The following is a 13,447-nucleotide window of genomic DNA, read 5'->3' on the forward strand; positions in this document are numbered from 1 at the left end:
CTGGGGCTGGGGTTGGGCTGAGGCTGGGCTGGGGCGGGGCAGGGCTGGGCTGGGGTTGGGCTGAGGCTGGGCTGGGGCTGGGGTTGGGCTGAGGCTGGGCTGGGGCTGGGCTGGGGCTGGGGCTGGGGCTGGGCTGGGGCTGGGCTGGGCTGGGGCTGGGCTGAAGCTGGGCTGGGGCTGGGCTGGGGCTGGGCTGGGGCTGGGCTGAGACAAGCTGAGGCTGGGCTGGGGCCGGGCTGAGGCCGGGCTGGGGCTGGGATTGGGCCTGGGGCTGGGGCTGGGCCTGGGGCTGAGGCTGGGGTGGGGCTGGGCCTGGTCTGCCCCTGGGACTGGGCCTGGGGCTGGGGCTGGGGCTGGGGCTGGGCCTGGGGCTGGGGCTGGGCCGGGCCTGGGGCTGGGCCTGGGGCGGGGCCTGCAGGTCAGGATGGGGGCTCGGTCTGTGTCTGTGCGTCACCTTGCTGGGGACGCGGAGGAGCTGCACCCCGACCCCAGTTGTGCAATGTGGAAGGAGCTGGCGGGAGCGCAGGGGGGGCGCGCGCGGGGCTCCGGCCCTCCTCCCACGGCTCGGGTCCGCGCCCGTCCCCCAGGCCCGGCCCCGAGGCCGCGCGGGCAGGGGAGGTGGAGCGGGGTCCCCGGTCGAGGGGGAGCGTCCCGGGCGCGCACTTCCAGCAGGGCGCCTCTCGGAAGGCCGCGAGCGGCCCCTGGGGAACCCGCGGGCGGGCGGGGGGCGGGGCCAAGCTCGGCCCCGCCCCGGCCCCGCCCCAGCGCTGTGACGTCACAGTGCGGTTGCCCTGGCGACGCAAACGCGCGGCGCGGACGTGTGGAGCCGAGAACTGAAGTGCGGTGCGGAGGCTTCGGAGCCAGGCCGGTGCGCGCGGGGCCGGGGCCGGGGCCGGGGCCGGGGGTGGAGTGCGCGCGGGGCCGGGGGTGGAGTGCGCGCGGGGCCGGGGCGGCAGGGCGCGGGGCCGGGGCCGCAGGGCGCGGGGCCCGGCCCCCGAGGCCGCTCTCCCCGCGCGGGCCCCGCGTGCAGGGCCGCCCGGCCCCCAGTCCTGAGGCCGAGCTCCCCGCTCGCCGCCCAATATCCTGCTGTCCTGGAGCACGTTAGGCTCCAGAGGACATCCACCATAAACAGATTCCAAACGCAAACACCAGCGGTGGTGACTGCAGAGAAGTGAGGGAAGGAGAGGGGCTGGAGAGAGAGGGGAGGAGGCTCTGCGCCCCATCAACGTGGATGCACCCTAAGAAAAAGAGCAGGGCAGCCAGGATGCAGCCAGGAGGGCGAGGGCGCCTGCAGAGTGGGGGCCTCCAGCTCGTGGTGAGGCCTGGGTCACTGCACCAGGGCCAAGGGGGCCTGTGGGCCATGCAGGCCACCGCCTCACAGCTGTGTCCCCTCCCCAGGCTAGAATCTCCTTCTCCAATGCCGAGCTCCCCGACAGCCCACGGCCCCTCAGGCAACATTTCTAATATGCTGTCCAGCGTGTTGAAGAACTTGACTCTCCACAGTAAGTATGGGCTCGGGGTGGGACTCTTGGCAGGACAGGCCAGGGGCAGTGAAGGGAGACCCGCCCTAGGAGGTTCTGAATCCAGAATCCAGTGGCGGGTGTTGCACAGGCCTCATTCCCTAGATGGGGACTCAGGCCTCATTCCCTAGATGGGGACTCGTGCTCGTGCGGGAGTTTCTTGGTCCTCCATAGCCTGGGGGGAGGCCGAGGCGGTCACAGGGCTCCAAGCTGGGGAGCAAGGTGTGGGTGGGCCCTGTGCACAGGCTGTGCCAGGCCTCTCCGTGTGCCGTGGCCATGTGCTGCTGCCTGGCGGGCAACCTGTGTTGAGCCCCTCTGGTGTGGACAGCAGCCATGGTGCTGGGTCAGCGCCCATTCCAGAGCAACCTCAGCTGCAGTGGTCATACTGCAATGATCTTAGTTCCAAAGGCAGCCACGTCCTGCGGCATTGAGGCCTCAGGACTGGGGAGGGGGGCAACAGGCCATGAAGAAGAGAGCCTTTCCCTGTTCTCTACCAGCCACAGCTGCTGTGAAGGGGCGGGCTGTGCCCACTGGCTCTCCACGCGTGGTCTCTCTGTAGCCCAGGGACACGCATGCCGCAGGACACCCCTGCGTGGTCCTGGGGTTCTGGGAAGGCAGCCTGGGCAGTGCTGGCTGTGTGCTCACCACTCCCCACCCCCATGAAGGCTTAGCCCCACCCTGGTCCTGACACTTTGGGGGTGGCCAGCACCCCGTCCCTGTCCCGCTGCAGAGTGGCCAGGCGCAGTGCCTCACACCTATCATGCTAGCTACTCAACCAGCTGAGAGCTAAGGATCATGGAAGGGCCAGGGGGCTTTCATTTACAATTAACCAGAGATGGAGCTACGGTTCAAGTGATATAGCACACCAACCTTGAGTGAGAAAGCTGAGGAAGGGGAGTGCAGGGATCTGGGCTCCAGCCCCAGTCCACACACACATGCGCGTGTGCGTGTGTGGCAGACATGTCCACAGGACAGCTGTAACCCCAGGCCCACGTCCAGCCACGTGGAGCCCTGAGGAGGGCACCGCTGGGGGGAGGCTGTGCAGGAGGCAGAAGCAGACGATGGGTTCCAGGAGCAGCAGGAGAAAGGACAGGGCAGACCACAGCACCAGGCGACACGGACACGCACAGGTGCACTGTAAAATCCACGGAACATTTTCCTTTTAGTAGTCCTGGGGTTTGAACTCTGGGCCTGGCTGCTCTCACTGAGCTTCTTTTGCTCAAGGACAGCACTCTACCACTTGAGCCACTTCTGATGCTTTTTTTCTGAGTAGTTCATTGGAGATAAGAGTCTCATGAATTTTCCTGCTTGAGCTGGCTTTGAACCATGATCCTCTGATCTCAGCATCCTGAGTTGTTAGGATGACAGGTGGGCAGCACCGTGCCCAGCTAACCAGTGAAACTTTTAAAAGGGTAAGATGTATGCAAGGTGGACTTGACCGTCCTCACCTTGGGCCTGTTTGGCTCACCTGCAAGCGTCACGTGAAGCCCTGGGGCCGGGCGCACCATCCGCCATCCGACATCTGCCCCAGATCAGGTGGCTCCTGCACCTTAGGACATTGGGCACTGGGCAGCTGTCAGGCCAAACTGCCAGGAGAACATGAGGTCAGCCACAAAAGTTGGAACAGTAGCAACATGGAACTGGAGCCTGGGTGGTGGGCCTGGTGCTGGGTGAGTTACTGCTGGGCTCGCCCTTCTGTGTCTTCCCAGAGGCCACCAACCAGGACGCCAGTCCTTCAGTCCCACAAGGACAGCTGAGCAGCAAAGGAACCAAAAAGGCCAAAGGTGAGACCCCTGGGGTGGGAGCAGGGCCCTTCCCTCTGCCCAACACCCCTGGACTCAGTCCGCACTGCTAAGGGAAAACATACATGTATTGGGAACACAAAGTAGGCTTGGTTTTCCCCTCTGGACCCATCCAGATGACCAGGCCACGAGGCATTCCTGCTCCACCAGAAGGGCCAGGGCTTTTGACTACAAGGCTGCCTCATAGTTACATAGGGCCTGCCACAGCTCCAGATCACATCTGACTCCAGGCAGGGAGAAAAGAACAAAGGCAAATCTGCCCTCTTGCTAACTCTATTCTTCCAGGGAAAGGGTTCTTACCCAAAGCCCTATCCTGTCCTCATATTCTACTAGCCAAAACTCCATGTGGCCATCAGTATGTACACAGTGGGGGTTAAGACCAGGCACACTGCTGCCACCACTGTGAGGATCAGCGGCCAGCTTGCTCCGCCCCTATCCCAGCCCCCCCCCCCCCCCCCCCCCCCGCAGCCCTTGGGCCTCACCAAACACTCACTTCCTGCCAGATGGAGCCCCTGCACCGCAGACTGGACTTCTACCATGCTGTCATTTTCTGACCTTCCCTGGGCTCCCAGGCTGGGCTCCCAATACAATACCTGCCTGTTTCCTCTTTTTAAAGTGTGTGTGCACGCACACATGCAGGGACCCCTGGTGAACTCAGCCTCACAGCTTTCACTTGCCTATTTTTTTTTTTTGCCAGTCCTGGGCTTGAACTCAGGGCCTGAGCGTTGTCCTTGGACTTTCTCAAGGCTAGAGCTCTACCACTTGAGCCTCAGCACCACTTCTGGCTTTTTTGTATGCATGTGGTACTGAGGAATTGAACCCAGGTCTTCGCGTATGCTAGGCAAGCACTCTACCACTAGGCCAAACTCCCAGCCCCATCACTTGCCTATTTTGCGCAAGGCTGGTGCTTCACCCCTTAAGCCACAGCTCTACTTCCAGCTTTTTGGTGGTTAATTGGCACCTGCTCAGGCAGGCTTTCAACTCGGATCCTTAGGTCTTAGCTTCCTGAGTAGCTAGGATTATAGGACCGAGCCAGTGATTCTTGAAACTTTAAATGCAGCATGTGATCTTCACACCAGAGCCTTTGTCATGTTACAGCTAGGTCAAACCACAGAACTGGAAGATCTTTGTGTGGACCTCAGGCACAGCCAGACACAAGGGAACATTTCTACTCGGGGTTGGGAGGGCCCTGGGTCAGAGGCGCAGAACCACGGCCTGCAAGCGCCAGTTCCAATCTCCCTCTCCAGGGCATGACGCTAGTGAGAATCCTTTCCACTTGTCTGGAGATACGGATTTCTTCTTGCTCAGAGAAAAGGAGCGGAAAAAGGCTATCTTGGTGCGTATCTGGGAACCCCTAGGCTGCTATGTCAGGTCTTCCTTCTCCCATACCAACAATGGCTGCTGCTCCTCCCCGCTTCCTGTCCTCCCTCCTCCCCCCTTCCTCCTACTCCCCCTGCTCCCCCCTCCTCCTCCTGCTCTTCCCCCCGCCCCACTCTTCCTTGGGCTGCTCTCATTCCAGAACCACCACTGCCTCCCTCTTTCCCACCAAGTCAATAGGACCTCAGGGCCCTGAGCTGCCCTGCTCTCACCTAGCCCATCACTGCTGCTCCCCCTCTTCTCAGCACACTCCTGTCCCTCCAGGCCTCTCCTCTGCTGATGGGGGACCACAGCAGGTGTGGCCCCCCCTTCCCGGAGACAGCCCACCCCGGCTGACCTGCTGGGCCTTGTTTTCTCCAGGTGTGCTTCCCTTTGCTTCCCCATCAGAGCCCTGGGATCAGCGCAGGCCCAGGGCAGCCAGGGGCTATTTGGGCAGTGCTGTCCTGCCCTCCTGCCTCTGCTGGGCCAGGCCGCAACCTGTTTCTCCAAATGCAGATTCTTTAGGCAGGGGTCCCCAGGTGGCCCAAAGCCAGGCGAGGGGCAGCCTGACACAGCAGAAGCCAGAACCTTCTGTGACCATGTTCCCACAGATGTCCCCAGCCCCCAGCCCCCAGCAGGGGTCGTCTGGGGCGTCCTCACGCAGGCCCAGGCAGGCACCGCAGACCCCAGCAGCCATCCTGCCTTCTCCACTGCCCTTCCCTGTGTCCAGTGCAGGCTTGGCGGGCCAACCAGACCATGGCTCCTTCCCACCAAAAGCCCACATCCGTCCAGTGCAACCCCACGTCACCTGGGTTCTGGGGTGGCGTCCTACTGGCTCGGGGACTCCGGAGCTGCCTGGCTGCTGAGTTCCACAGCGTTGGGCCGGGGGCAGCAGCTGACTTTCCAGCAGAAGGCAGAGGGAGGCTGACTCTGCCCAGGTGCACAAACTCGGGGGTGGGGGGCATGGGCTCCCTGCCTCGCCTCCCCACATCCCCGAGTCCCCCAAGCAGCAGTGCTGGGCTGCAGCTACACGCCTCGGAGGCCGCACAGGAGGTGCCCAAGCCGGGCGTCAGTGGGAGAAGCTGGCTGCAGAGTGGGGCTTTCGAGGTTCTTTGAGAAACGCAGAAGGTTCTGGTATCCTGGGCCTGCCGTGTTTTAGGGAAGCAGAGCGTGTGACCCTCAGTTAAGCAAGAACTTGGCGGAAAGGGCCAGTCTTTTAGCCGAGTGGGTGTGCGCCATTCTTGGGGGTTTATCCTGCTGTCTCTCCTGGTCTCTGCAGGGCCCCTTGGCCCTCACTGTCCTCAGGGCCCTGGCCCACGCCCTTGCTGCCTGCATGCCCTGGATCCAGGGTAGCCCGGGGTGAGGGGGCTGCGGCTGAAGGCTGGCCCTCTGTGGTCCCCAGGAGCGGGAGCAGAAGAAGTCTCTGCGGGTGCACCAGAAAATGACCTACTCCTCCAAGCTGCTGGCCCGGCACGGCAGCCTCCGCCGGGAGCTGCAGACAGAGGAGGAGACTGAGGACCAGGACCTGATATCCGAAGCTGAGCGGCTGCGGGACATCAAGGACACCACAGCCTGGAAGCTTGCCATGACCCAAGGTGCCCTGCCACGGCCTGCCACACCTCAGACCCACGGGGCCTGGGAGCCCTGCGGGCTGGGCAGAGCCCACGGCCTCTGCCCCCTGGCAGAGCCAGGCACAGCGGGCTGCAGATTGAGAACGCAGGCTCTTCCTCACCAAACCCAACGGGCTGAGCTCCCCGGCGGGGGCAGGGCGCTTCTGACCCAGGTCTGCCCCTGCTCCCTGGGGAGCTCCAGGACCTGGGGCCCCACGGCCACCGTGTGGCCACGTGGCTGCGGGCTACTGTTCTCAGGAGAAGTCTGAGCCTGCCCAGCCATGGCCTCGCCACTCTCCTTGCAGAAAAGAAAGTGGAGCCGGACCGGATGAACAGCTACATCCAGCAGAAGCGGGAGTTGTTCCTCATGCAGGTAGGCCAGCCACGCCCAGCGCCGGGCTCCCCCGGCCAGCCCGGCCCGCGCAGTGACCTGCTCCGCGCCGGCCCCAGTACAACCTAGAGATGAAGAGGAACGAGATGCAGCGTCTGGAGATGCTGACCATGCGCGAGGAGTGCCGGCTGCGGAAGGCTGAAAAGTCCCTGGAGAAGGACGCCTCCTTATTCGACGAGTTCCTCAAGGAGAATGACCACAACTCCATGCAGGCCATTCGAGTGTGAGCCTGCGACCGCCTGGCCCGCCCCACCTCCCAAGCCTAGCCCCCCCGCCCCAGACAGGAGGCCCCAGCCTCAGCCCGGCTCTGATCCAGGCCAGTGTTTCAAGGCCCCTGCCCCTCCCCAGGGCCGAGAAGGAGACCAAAGCGAAGGTGGAGAAGATCATGGAGATCCGAGACCTCACCATGCAGATCACGAACATCAAGAGGTGTGGAGGAGGCCCGGGAGATGCCTCTCCCCCGCCCCTGCCGATGCCCCCTGCCCTGGGACACTGCCCCTCCTTCCCCCGCCCCAGCCGATTCCTGCCCCTGCCCCAGCTCCTACACTCAGAGGGAGCCGCAGAGGCCACCCTGGGGTGCAGGGCAAGGACTGTCTTGCTGCCTCTGGGACTCCAGGCACTTCTCAGCACTGATGGGGCTCACAGGTCCCACAGGGTGGCGCTGCCGGGCATTCTGCCACTCCTCCCTGCCCATGCCTGCTCTCCAGGGTCTCTCAGTGGACAGGCTCTGATCTCCTCCTCCCTCCCTGGGCGCAGTGAAATCTCCAAATTTGAAGATGCGCTGCAACAGTGCAGGCACTACAAGGAGTTCCTGTACAAGCTGTCCCCTGCAGAGTGGCTGGAGGAGCAGGAAAGGAGGCACGTGGCCCTCAGAAAGCCCAAGGGGATATCTACAAGCCCCAAGTCCAGTATATCCATCCTAGTGGACAAAGGTAATGTGAAGAAAAGGCTGTCTTAGGCCCGGAGTTTGGCCTAGTATAGAGTGCTTCCTAGCATGCACGAAGACCTGTGTTCGATTCCTCTGTACCACATACATAGAAAAAAGCTGGAAGTTGGTGCTGAGGCTCAAGTGGTAGAGCTCTAGCCTTGAGAAAGTCCAGTGCTCAGGCCCTGAGCTCAAGCCCAGGACTGGCAAAAAAAACCCCAAAAAACCCAGGTTTCTCCAGAGTGGGCTCTGCTGGTGGTGCCCAGTGAGCTGAGCCCAGACACTGGGCCCTCCAGCCAGTAGCCAGCCCCTCCCACCAAAGCTGCCATTACTGCCCGGGGGCCTCAGCCCAAGCCTTTGCGGAGAAACCAAGGGCTTTCCTTCCAAGAACCAACCAGCCTCCCTCCCTCCCTCCTCTCTCTCTGTTTTCTTCTTTCTTCCTCTCTCCTTTCCTCCTTCCTTCCTTCCCCCCTCCCTCCCCCTGAGCTGGAGGCAGTCAGATGATGCTAGAAACACAAGCTGCCCTGCCTGAAGTTTGGGCCCAGCCAAGGCCCCCTGGGCCCCTTCCTTTATTTCCTCTAGGGTTAGGACCAGGAAGCAAGAGCAAGGCTCCTTCCCACTGGGCCAAAGGTATGAGTCCCGCAGGCACTGGGGCTCCCCAGCCCAGCGGGGGGCACCGGCCAACCCCTGCCTGCTTTGTCAGAGTCTCAGCTGGCCAAGAAGTCTGTCAAGCTTCTGCAGGTGGAGCCACAGGTGTCCAGCAGCAGCAACTTGCACCAGAGCAGCCAGCCCGGGGAGCCCAGCGACAGCCACCTGTGAGTGGCCTGGGGGCCGGAGGCGCTTGCCGGGTGGGCAGCCACGGCCAGTGTACCTGGGAACCTCAGTCACTGAAAGTGGGTTCTCCTATGCCTAAGAGGAGGGCGCAGAGGAAGGGCTGGGGGCCAGGAGGGGCTGGAAGAGGTGAGGAGGGGCGAGGGCGCCGGGGACCAGCGCCTTCATTAGTGTGGTTCCACAGGGAAGGAACTTGGAGAGGGGCAGGCGGGCAGGTGGCCAGGCAGGAACAACTCTGGCTGGGTTCGAGGGTCACAGGACTGTCCCCAGGTGTCTGCTCATGAGAGGGGCGGGCCTGGGCCGGAAGGCCGGGGCCAGGGAGGAATGAGCTGGCCAGGCAGGCGCAGGGGGGGAGGTGGACAGGGAGGGGGAAGCTTTCTTGTGACTGGAATGAGAGTGAGCGATGGACGTGTGAGGCTGTGCCCGGCTGTGGCTGCAGCTGGTGGGGAGAACTCACGTCCTGAGGGATCCCTGGCTGTGTTCACTCTGGGCTGTCTTGCTGCAGGCCCAGCTCTCCCCTACCATCCCAGGAGAACATGGACAGTGATGTGGAGGTCTGTGGCTGGTCTGTAGCCTCTACTCTGCTCCCACCCAGCGGCAGTCCCAGGGCCTGTGCCTTCCCCTCCACAGGGACTCTCTCCCCTCCCCCCACACCAGCCTTTCCTAGGTCCGAGCCCCACTGGGGGGTAGGGGAACCCGACAAGCCCCACCCACCCAGACAAGCCCCGCCCCACAAAGCCCTGCCCCTCCCCACAGGACATGGAGCTGTACTTCACAGATCCGCAACAGCTCCTGGATGTCTTCACGAAGCTGGAGGAGCAGAACCTGTCCCTGATCCAGAACACGCAGGAGATGGAGGAGACCCTGGAAGAGCTGAACCTCACCTTGAAAAACACGCAGAACCGCATGTAGGTTCCACACTGGGGTGTGTCCTCCCAGCCGCCTCCTGGCTCCCACCAGCCAGATGGCGTCCTGGACCTGGAACAGGATGGGTTCCCTCGTGCAGGCCTTGGTGTTGACCGAGGCTGGCCCCACTCTGGAGCCTGCGGCAGCATTCCTAGTCCGTTTTCCAGGGCCTCTGCTGTGGCCAGACCACCAGGAGGGCCTTGGAAAAGCGTGGGCCTTGTCCCCTGGTTCATATCAGGGCTCTCAGGAAGGCATGGAAGAAGTGTCTGCTGTCCTGATGCAGAGCAGCCATGCCAGGCCAGGCCTGCCAGCTTCCCAAGGCTGCCAGGAGAGCTGTCTACCCTGCTGGGGCAGGAGCATGCTGGGCAGCAGGTGACCAGCCCGGCTGGGACCCGGGGACAGGCCTGGAAGTCAACAGCTGGAGCCAGGGGGAGGTTCCTGGGGAGGGAAGTCTGTAGCTGCCCTTGTCTGGTACTGCAAGGGACCAGGGCTAATCTGAGAGGCAGCGGCGGCGGGCAGGCGCTTCTCACTCCCCACGGAGCCACAGCAGCTCTCAGAATCTGTCCTGCTGGCGTGGCCACCAGCCACCCGTCACTCTGGGGGGCTCGTCACGCTGGTCCAGAGAATTGCCCTGCCTCCCAGACACAGGTACACACTTCCCTTAGCTTGGGCCAGAGGCCCACAAGTGTCAGGCCAGGCCCCGACTCCATCGAGCTGACGTTCAGGAGCCATGGACACAACACTCAGGTCTGCCCACATTCAACCTGTAGGAATCCATAGATGCCAGGAAAAGGTGGGCTGAGTGAGCGGCATGAGAAGAGGCTGAAGTAGAGAGGGCAGCGGAGGAGAGGGGGCCCGAGGAGCTGTCTCCCGGCGGGCAGGAGGGGGGGCACCACAGTGCTGGTGCCGTAACCCTAAGAGGGTCCTGTGGGCCTGAATGACCCCATGCCCCCCACCGCGGCAGGGACCGGGAGGTCAAGCAGCTAAAGCAGTGGATCACTGCCATGATGGCTTCCATCGCCAAGGAGGAGGATATGGCAGCCGACTTGGAGCTCAAAGCCCGCGTCTTCCACTTTGGGGAGTATGAGGGCGACCAACAGGTAGGCAGATCCAGGGCCACCCCTGCCAGGCCACACACACCCTCCCCAGGGCCACACCCTGCCAGGCCACACACACCCCCCACCAGGCCACACCCTCCCCAGGGCCACACCCTGCCCAGGGCCACACCCTGCAGGCCCCTCCCCTGCCAGGCCACACACACCCTCCCCAGGGCCACACCCTGCCAGGCCCCTCCCCGCCAGGGTCACACCCTGCCCACGTCCAGAACATTTCCCACCCTTTCAGCTTCTTTTACTCAAGGCTAGCACTCTACCACTTGAGCCACATTGCCACTGAGGGTTTTTTGTGTTTTATGTGGTACTGAGGAACCAAACCCATGGCTCCACTTCTGGCTTTCTGGTGGTTAATTGGAGGTGAGAGTTTCACAGACTTTCCTGCCCAGGTTGGGCCTGCTTTGAACCGTGACCCTCAGATCTCAGCCTCTGAAGTAGTTAGGATTTCCGGTTTTGAGCCACCGGCACTCGGGAAGGCAGCTTGAGCAGCGGGCAGGCCCGTCCCTGTGGCTTGCACGCAGCACCCAGGGCAGCAGCTGCCCCAGGTCTGAGTGTCCGAGCAGGCTCAGAGGGGCGGCTAGGCCTCCCTGCTCTCCAGGGCGCTGTCCAGGGAGGGGCCTGCCCCGCGAGCACCGGCCTGGGAGGCTCTGGGGCTCAGGCACGGGGCTGCTCTCCTCCCTGTGCCCTCCCCGCAGGACAAGCTGCTGGAAAGCCTGAACCACAAGGTGCTGAACGTGTACCGCAACTGCGTGGGCTCGCAGCAGGAGTCCAGCCTGGGCACCGTGCAGATGCTGGCGGTGGTGGAGCACCAGCTGGGCGAACTGCTGGAGAATCTGGAGCGAGTGCCTCCTGCCCGCATGGAGCAGGCTGAGAAGGCCAAGGAGCGGGAGCGCCGCCTGAGGTGCGAGCAGTGGCAGGCCGGCCTCGGCCAGAGCCTTCCCGGCTCTGTGTGCACTGGAGCTGGTGTGTGGGGCCTCCAGGGGGAGCTAGTGAGGCCTCTGTGGGGAGGGGTGGCAGGTGGGCCCAGGGCAGGTAGGCACTGCTTGCTGCCAGAACGCTGTTGGGTATGGGGGGCCTAACGAGCCTGGAGGGTGGGGTCTCGGTCTCCCCGGCCTGTGCACCCCGTTATTTACTCATCTATCTGCACATGGTGTTTCCTCAGGGTTCCCAGCCTCCTGCTCGCAGCGGGCAAAGGGTTTGGGGAGTGGAAACAGCACCAGGAAGGAATGAGGCCCTGGTGCTAGCCCTCCTGGGTGGTGGACTCTGGTGGGGTCTCCTGTGATCTCCAGGTGCCCCCGCCCAGCCAGGGCCTGGCTGGCCCTCCCTGGACCAGCTCTTGGCTGTGGGCAGGTGGGAAGGTGTCCGCTGGCGGGAATCTTGGCCTGAGGGTCCTGCCGAGAGCGTATAGTCCTCTCGGCTCACCCTGCCAGCTGCCTCTTGTGCCCAGGCTTCGGGAAGAGACAGCCAGGATCCAGAGGATGCTGCAGGAGGAGCGGCTACAGCGGGCCCGGGCCCGGGCCCAGGCCCAGGTCAAGAAGAAGGTATGCAGGGGCCGGGCCCTCGAGACCCCTCTGCAGACAGCCTCCCGGAGGCGGGGGGAGGCAGACAAACAGCGGCCCCTCCCTGTGGCCTCCTGGGGGCTGCCCTCCTCCACCAGGAAGCATCTCTACTGGCCAGCCCAGGCCTATGGGGGCCTCTCCCTACCCACTGCAGGCAGGCAGCTCACAGAGCTGGCACCAAGTGCTCAGTCCCTGGGGTCCCCTACGCACAGTGCAGCCAGGCCCAGTGCAGGCTCACTGCCTGAACCCAAGTTGGGCTCCAAGGCCTTCCCCCAGGGGATGGGTAGAGGTGGCACTTAGAGGTCTGGAGCCAGGTGTGGCCTCAGAGGTCGTGGCTTTTGGGACGTGCACCAGTGCCAGCACATGATGGCTCTGCAGAGGCTGGAGAAACGGGCCTGCAGCTTGGCCTGGCCAGTCCACGGACAGACCCTCAGCCTGCTCGGAGCAGCCCCAGTGACTGCCGGGCGGCCTGCACGAGCCGTCCCGAGCCTGGGGCCTCTTCCCGGCCCTCAGGACGGGTGCATGTGCACGTGCGTGTCTGCGGTGTGGGGGTGCACACAACACCAGCGCAGACTCACCACGCGCACCCACTTCCTCTACAGAAAGGCAGGAAGCTCGTGTGCCGCTCCGAGCCCCCGGTGGTCAGGGTGAAGGAGGAGTCCGTGGCCCCGGAAATAGACAAGGACAACGAAGAGATGCTGTTCTTCTTCACTTAGTCTCCAGGGCCACGCTGGCATGGTTGAAGGCTCAGGTGGCAGCCGTGGGGGCAGAAGCCAGGCAAGGTCTGTGAGGGCCCCAGTGCCACGCTCACGGTCTCTGGTGCACATCCACCCCCATGCGAAATAAACTTATCTCAGTGGTGTCCCGTGGCCTGTCCCCTGTGCCTTGGCTGCAGGCCAAGGGAAGAGCTAGCCAGGAGGTGGCGAGGCTGCTCCCTGCTGCTAAACAGAAGCTGGCTGTAGGCAAGAGGGCAAACATGGGTTCCGACCTCCCGAAGGCGGTCCCTGAAACGCAGCCAATACACTGGGAGTGGCAGCCAAGCGCCTGCAACTGGGCCAGCGACCCCGTCATGCGGAGGTAGACACACAGGATGGGGGCTGTGGAAGGAGACAGGGTCCTGGAGCAGGTGACAGAACACGGCCCCCCGTGGAGGGAGTAGACCTGGGACAGGTGAATGGCACTGGCTAGTTCTCAAATGAGACGTGAGATTGCCAGATGGGGGCAGTGGCCCCCCTGAACAGGGAGGGAGCACACACATGGCGTCTCTCCAGCACCACGGACGGGAAGCATTCCAAGGAGTCCAGGTCTGGGGCCCAAAACAACATCTAAACACCCCCCCAAAAGGCACGAGGGAGCAGAGGCTTCTAAGCTGCCCTGTGCAGCCCAGCAACAGGGGTTTACCACTCACCTCCCCTCAGCACAACACTCTGAAAAT

General features: G+C 63.3%; 1 protein-coding gene across 1 annotated transcript; it reads left to right on the top strand.

The window, feature by feature from the left end:
* The first annotated feature begins 424 nt into the window (after positions 1-424).
* Positions 425-12,881, top strand: Cfap100 (cilia and flagella associated protein 100). Its single transcript, XM_090323853.1, has 18 exons — positions 425-501; positions 782-868; positions 1,399-1,502; positions 3,230-3,304; positions 4,570-4,658; positions 6,081-6,273; positions 6,594-6,661; positions 6,739-6,902; positions 7,028-7,108; positions 7,436-7,611; positions 8,187-8,234; positions 8,308-8,419; positions 8,941-8,989; positions 9,192-9,343; positions 10,306-10,441; positions 11,149-11,354; positions 11,901-11,994; positions 12,615-12,881. Exons 1-18 carry the CDS (start codon positions 425-427, stop codon positions 12,726-12,728), a joined length of 2,025 nt encoding a protein of 674 aa, XP_090179979.1. The 3' UTR covers positions 12,729-12,881.
* Positions 12,882-13,447: the final 566 nt, after the last annotated feature.

This window comes from Megascapheus bottae, chromosome 33 (assembly GCF_031878675.1).
Source record: "Megascapheus bottae isolate mThoBot1 chromosome 33, mThoBot2.hap1, whole genome shotgun sequence".
Taxonomy (NCBI): domain Eukaryota; kingdom Metazoa; phylum Chordata; class Mammalia; order Rodentia; family Geomyidae; genus Megascapheus; species Megascapheus bottae.

What these genes read in the sequence shown, in the direction of transcription:
- Cfap100 (XM_090323853.1), top strand. Translation starts at nt 425, where the DNA reads ATGGGGGCTCGGTCTGTGTCTGTGCGTCACCTTGCTGGGGACGCGGAG. An exon ending in TCCATGCAGGCCATTCGAGT is followed by an intron (nt 6,903 to 7,027) that starts GTGAGCCTGCGA and finishes GCCCCTCCCCAG; the next exon opens with GGCCGAGAAGGAGACCAAAG. An exon ending in AGTATGAGGGCGACCAACAG is followed by an intron (nt 10,442 to 11,148) that starts GTAGGCAGATCC and finishes CCCTCCCCGCAG; the next exon opens with GACAAGCTGCTGGAAAGCCT.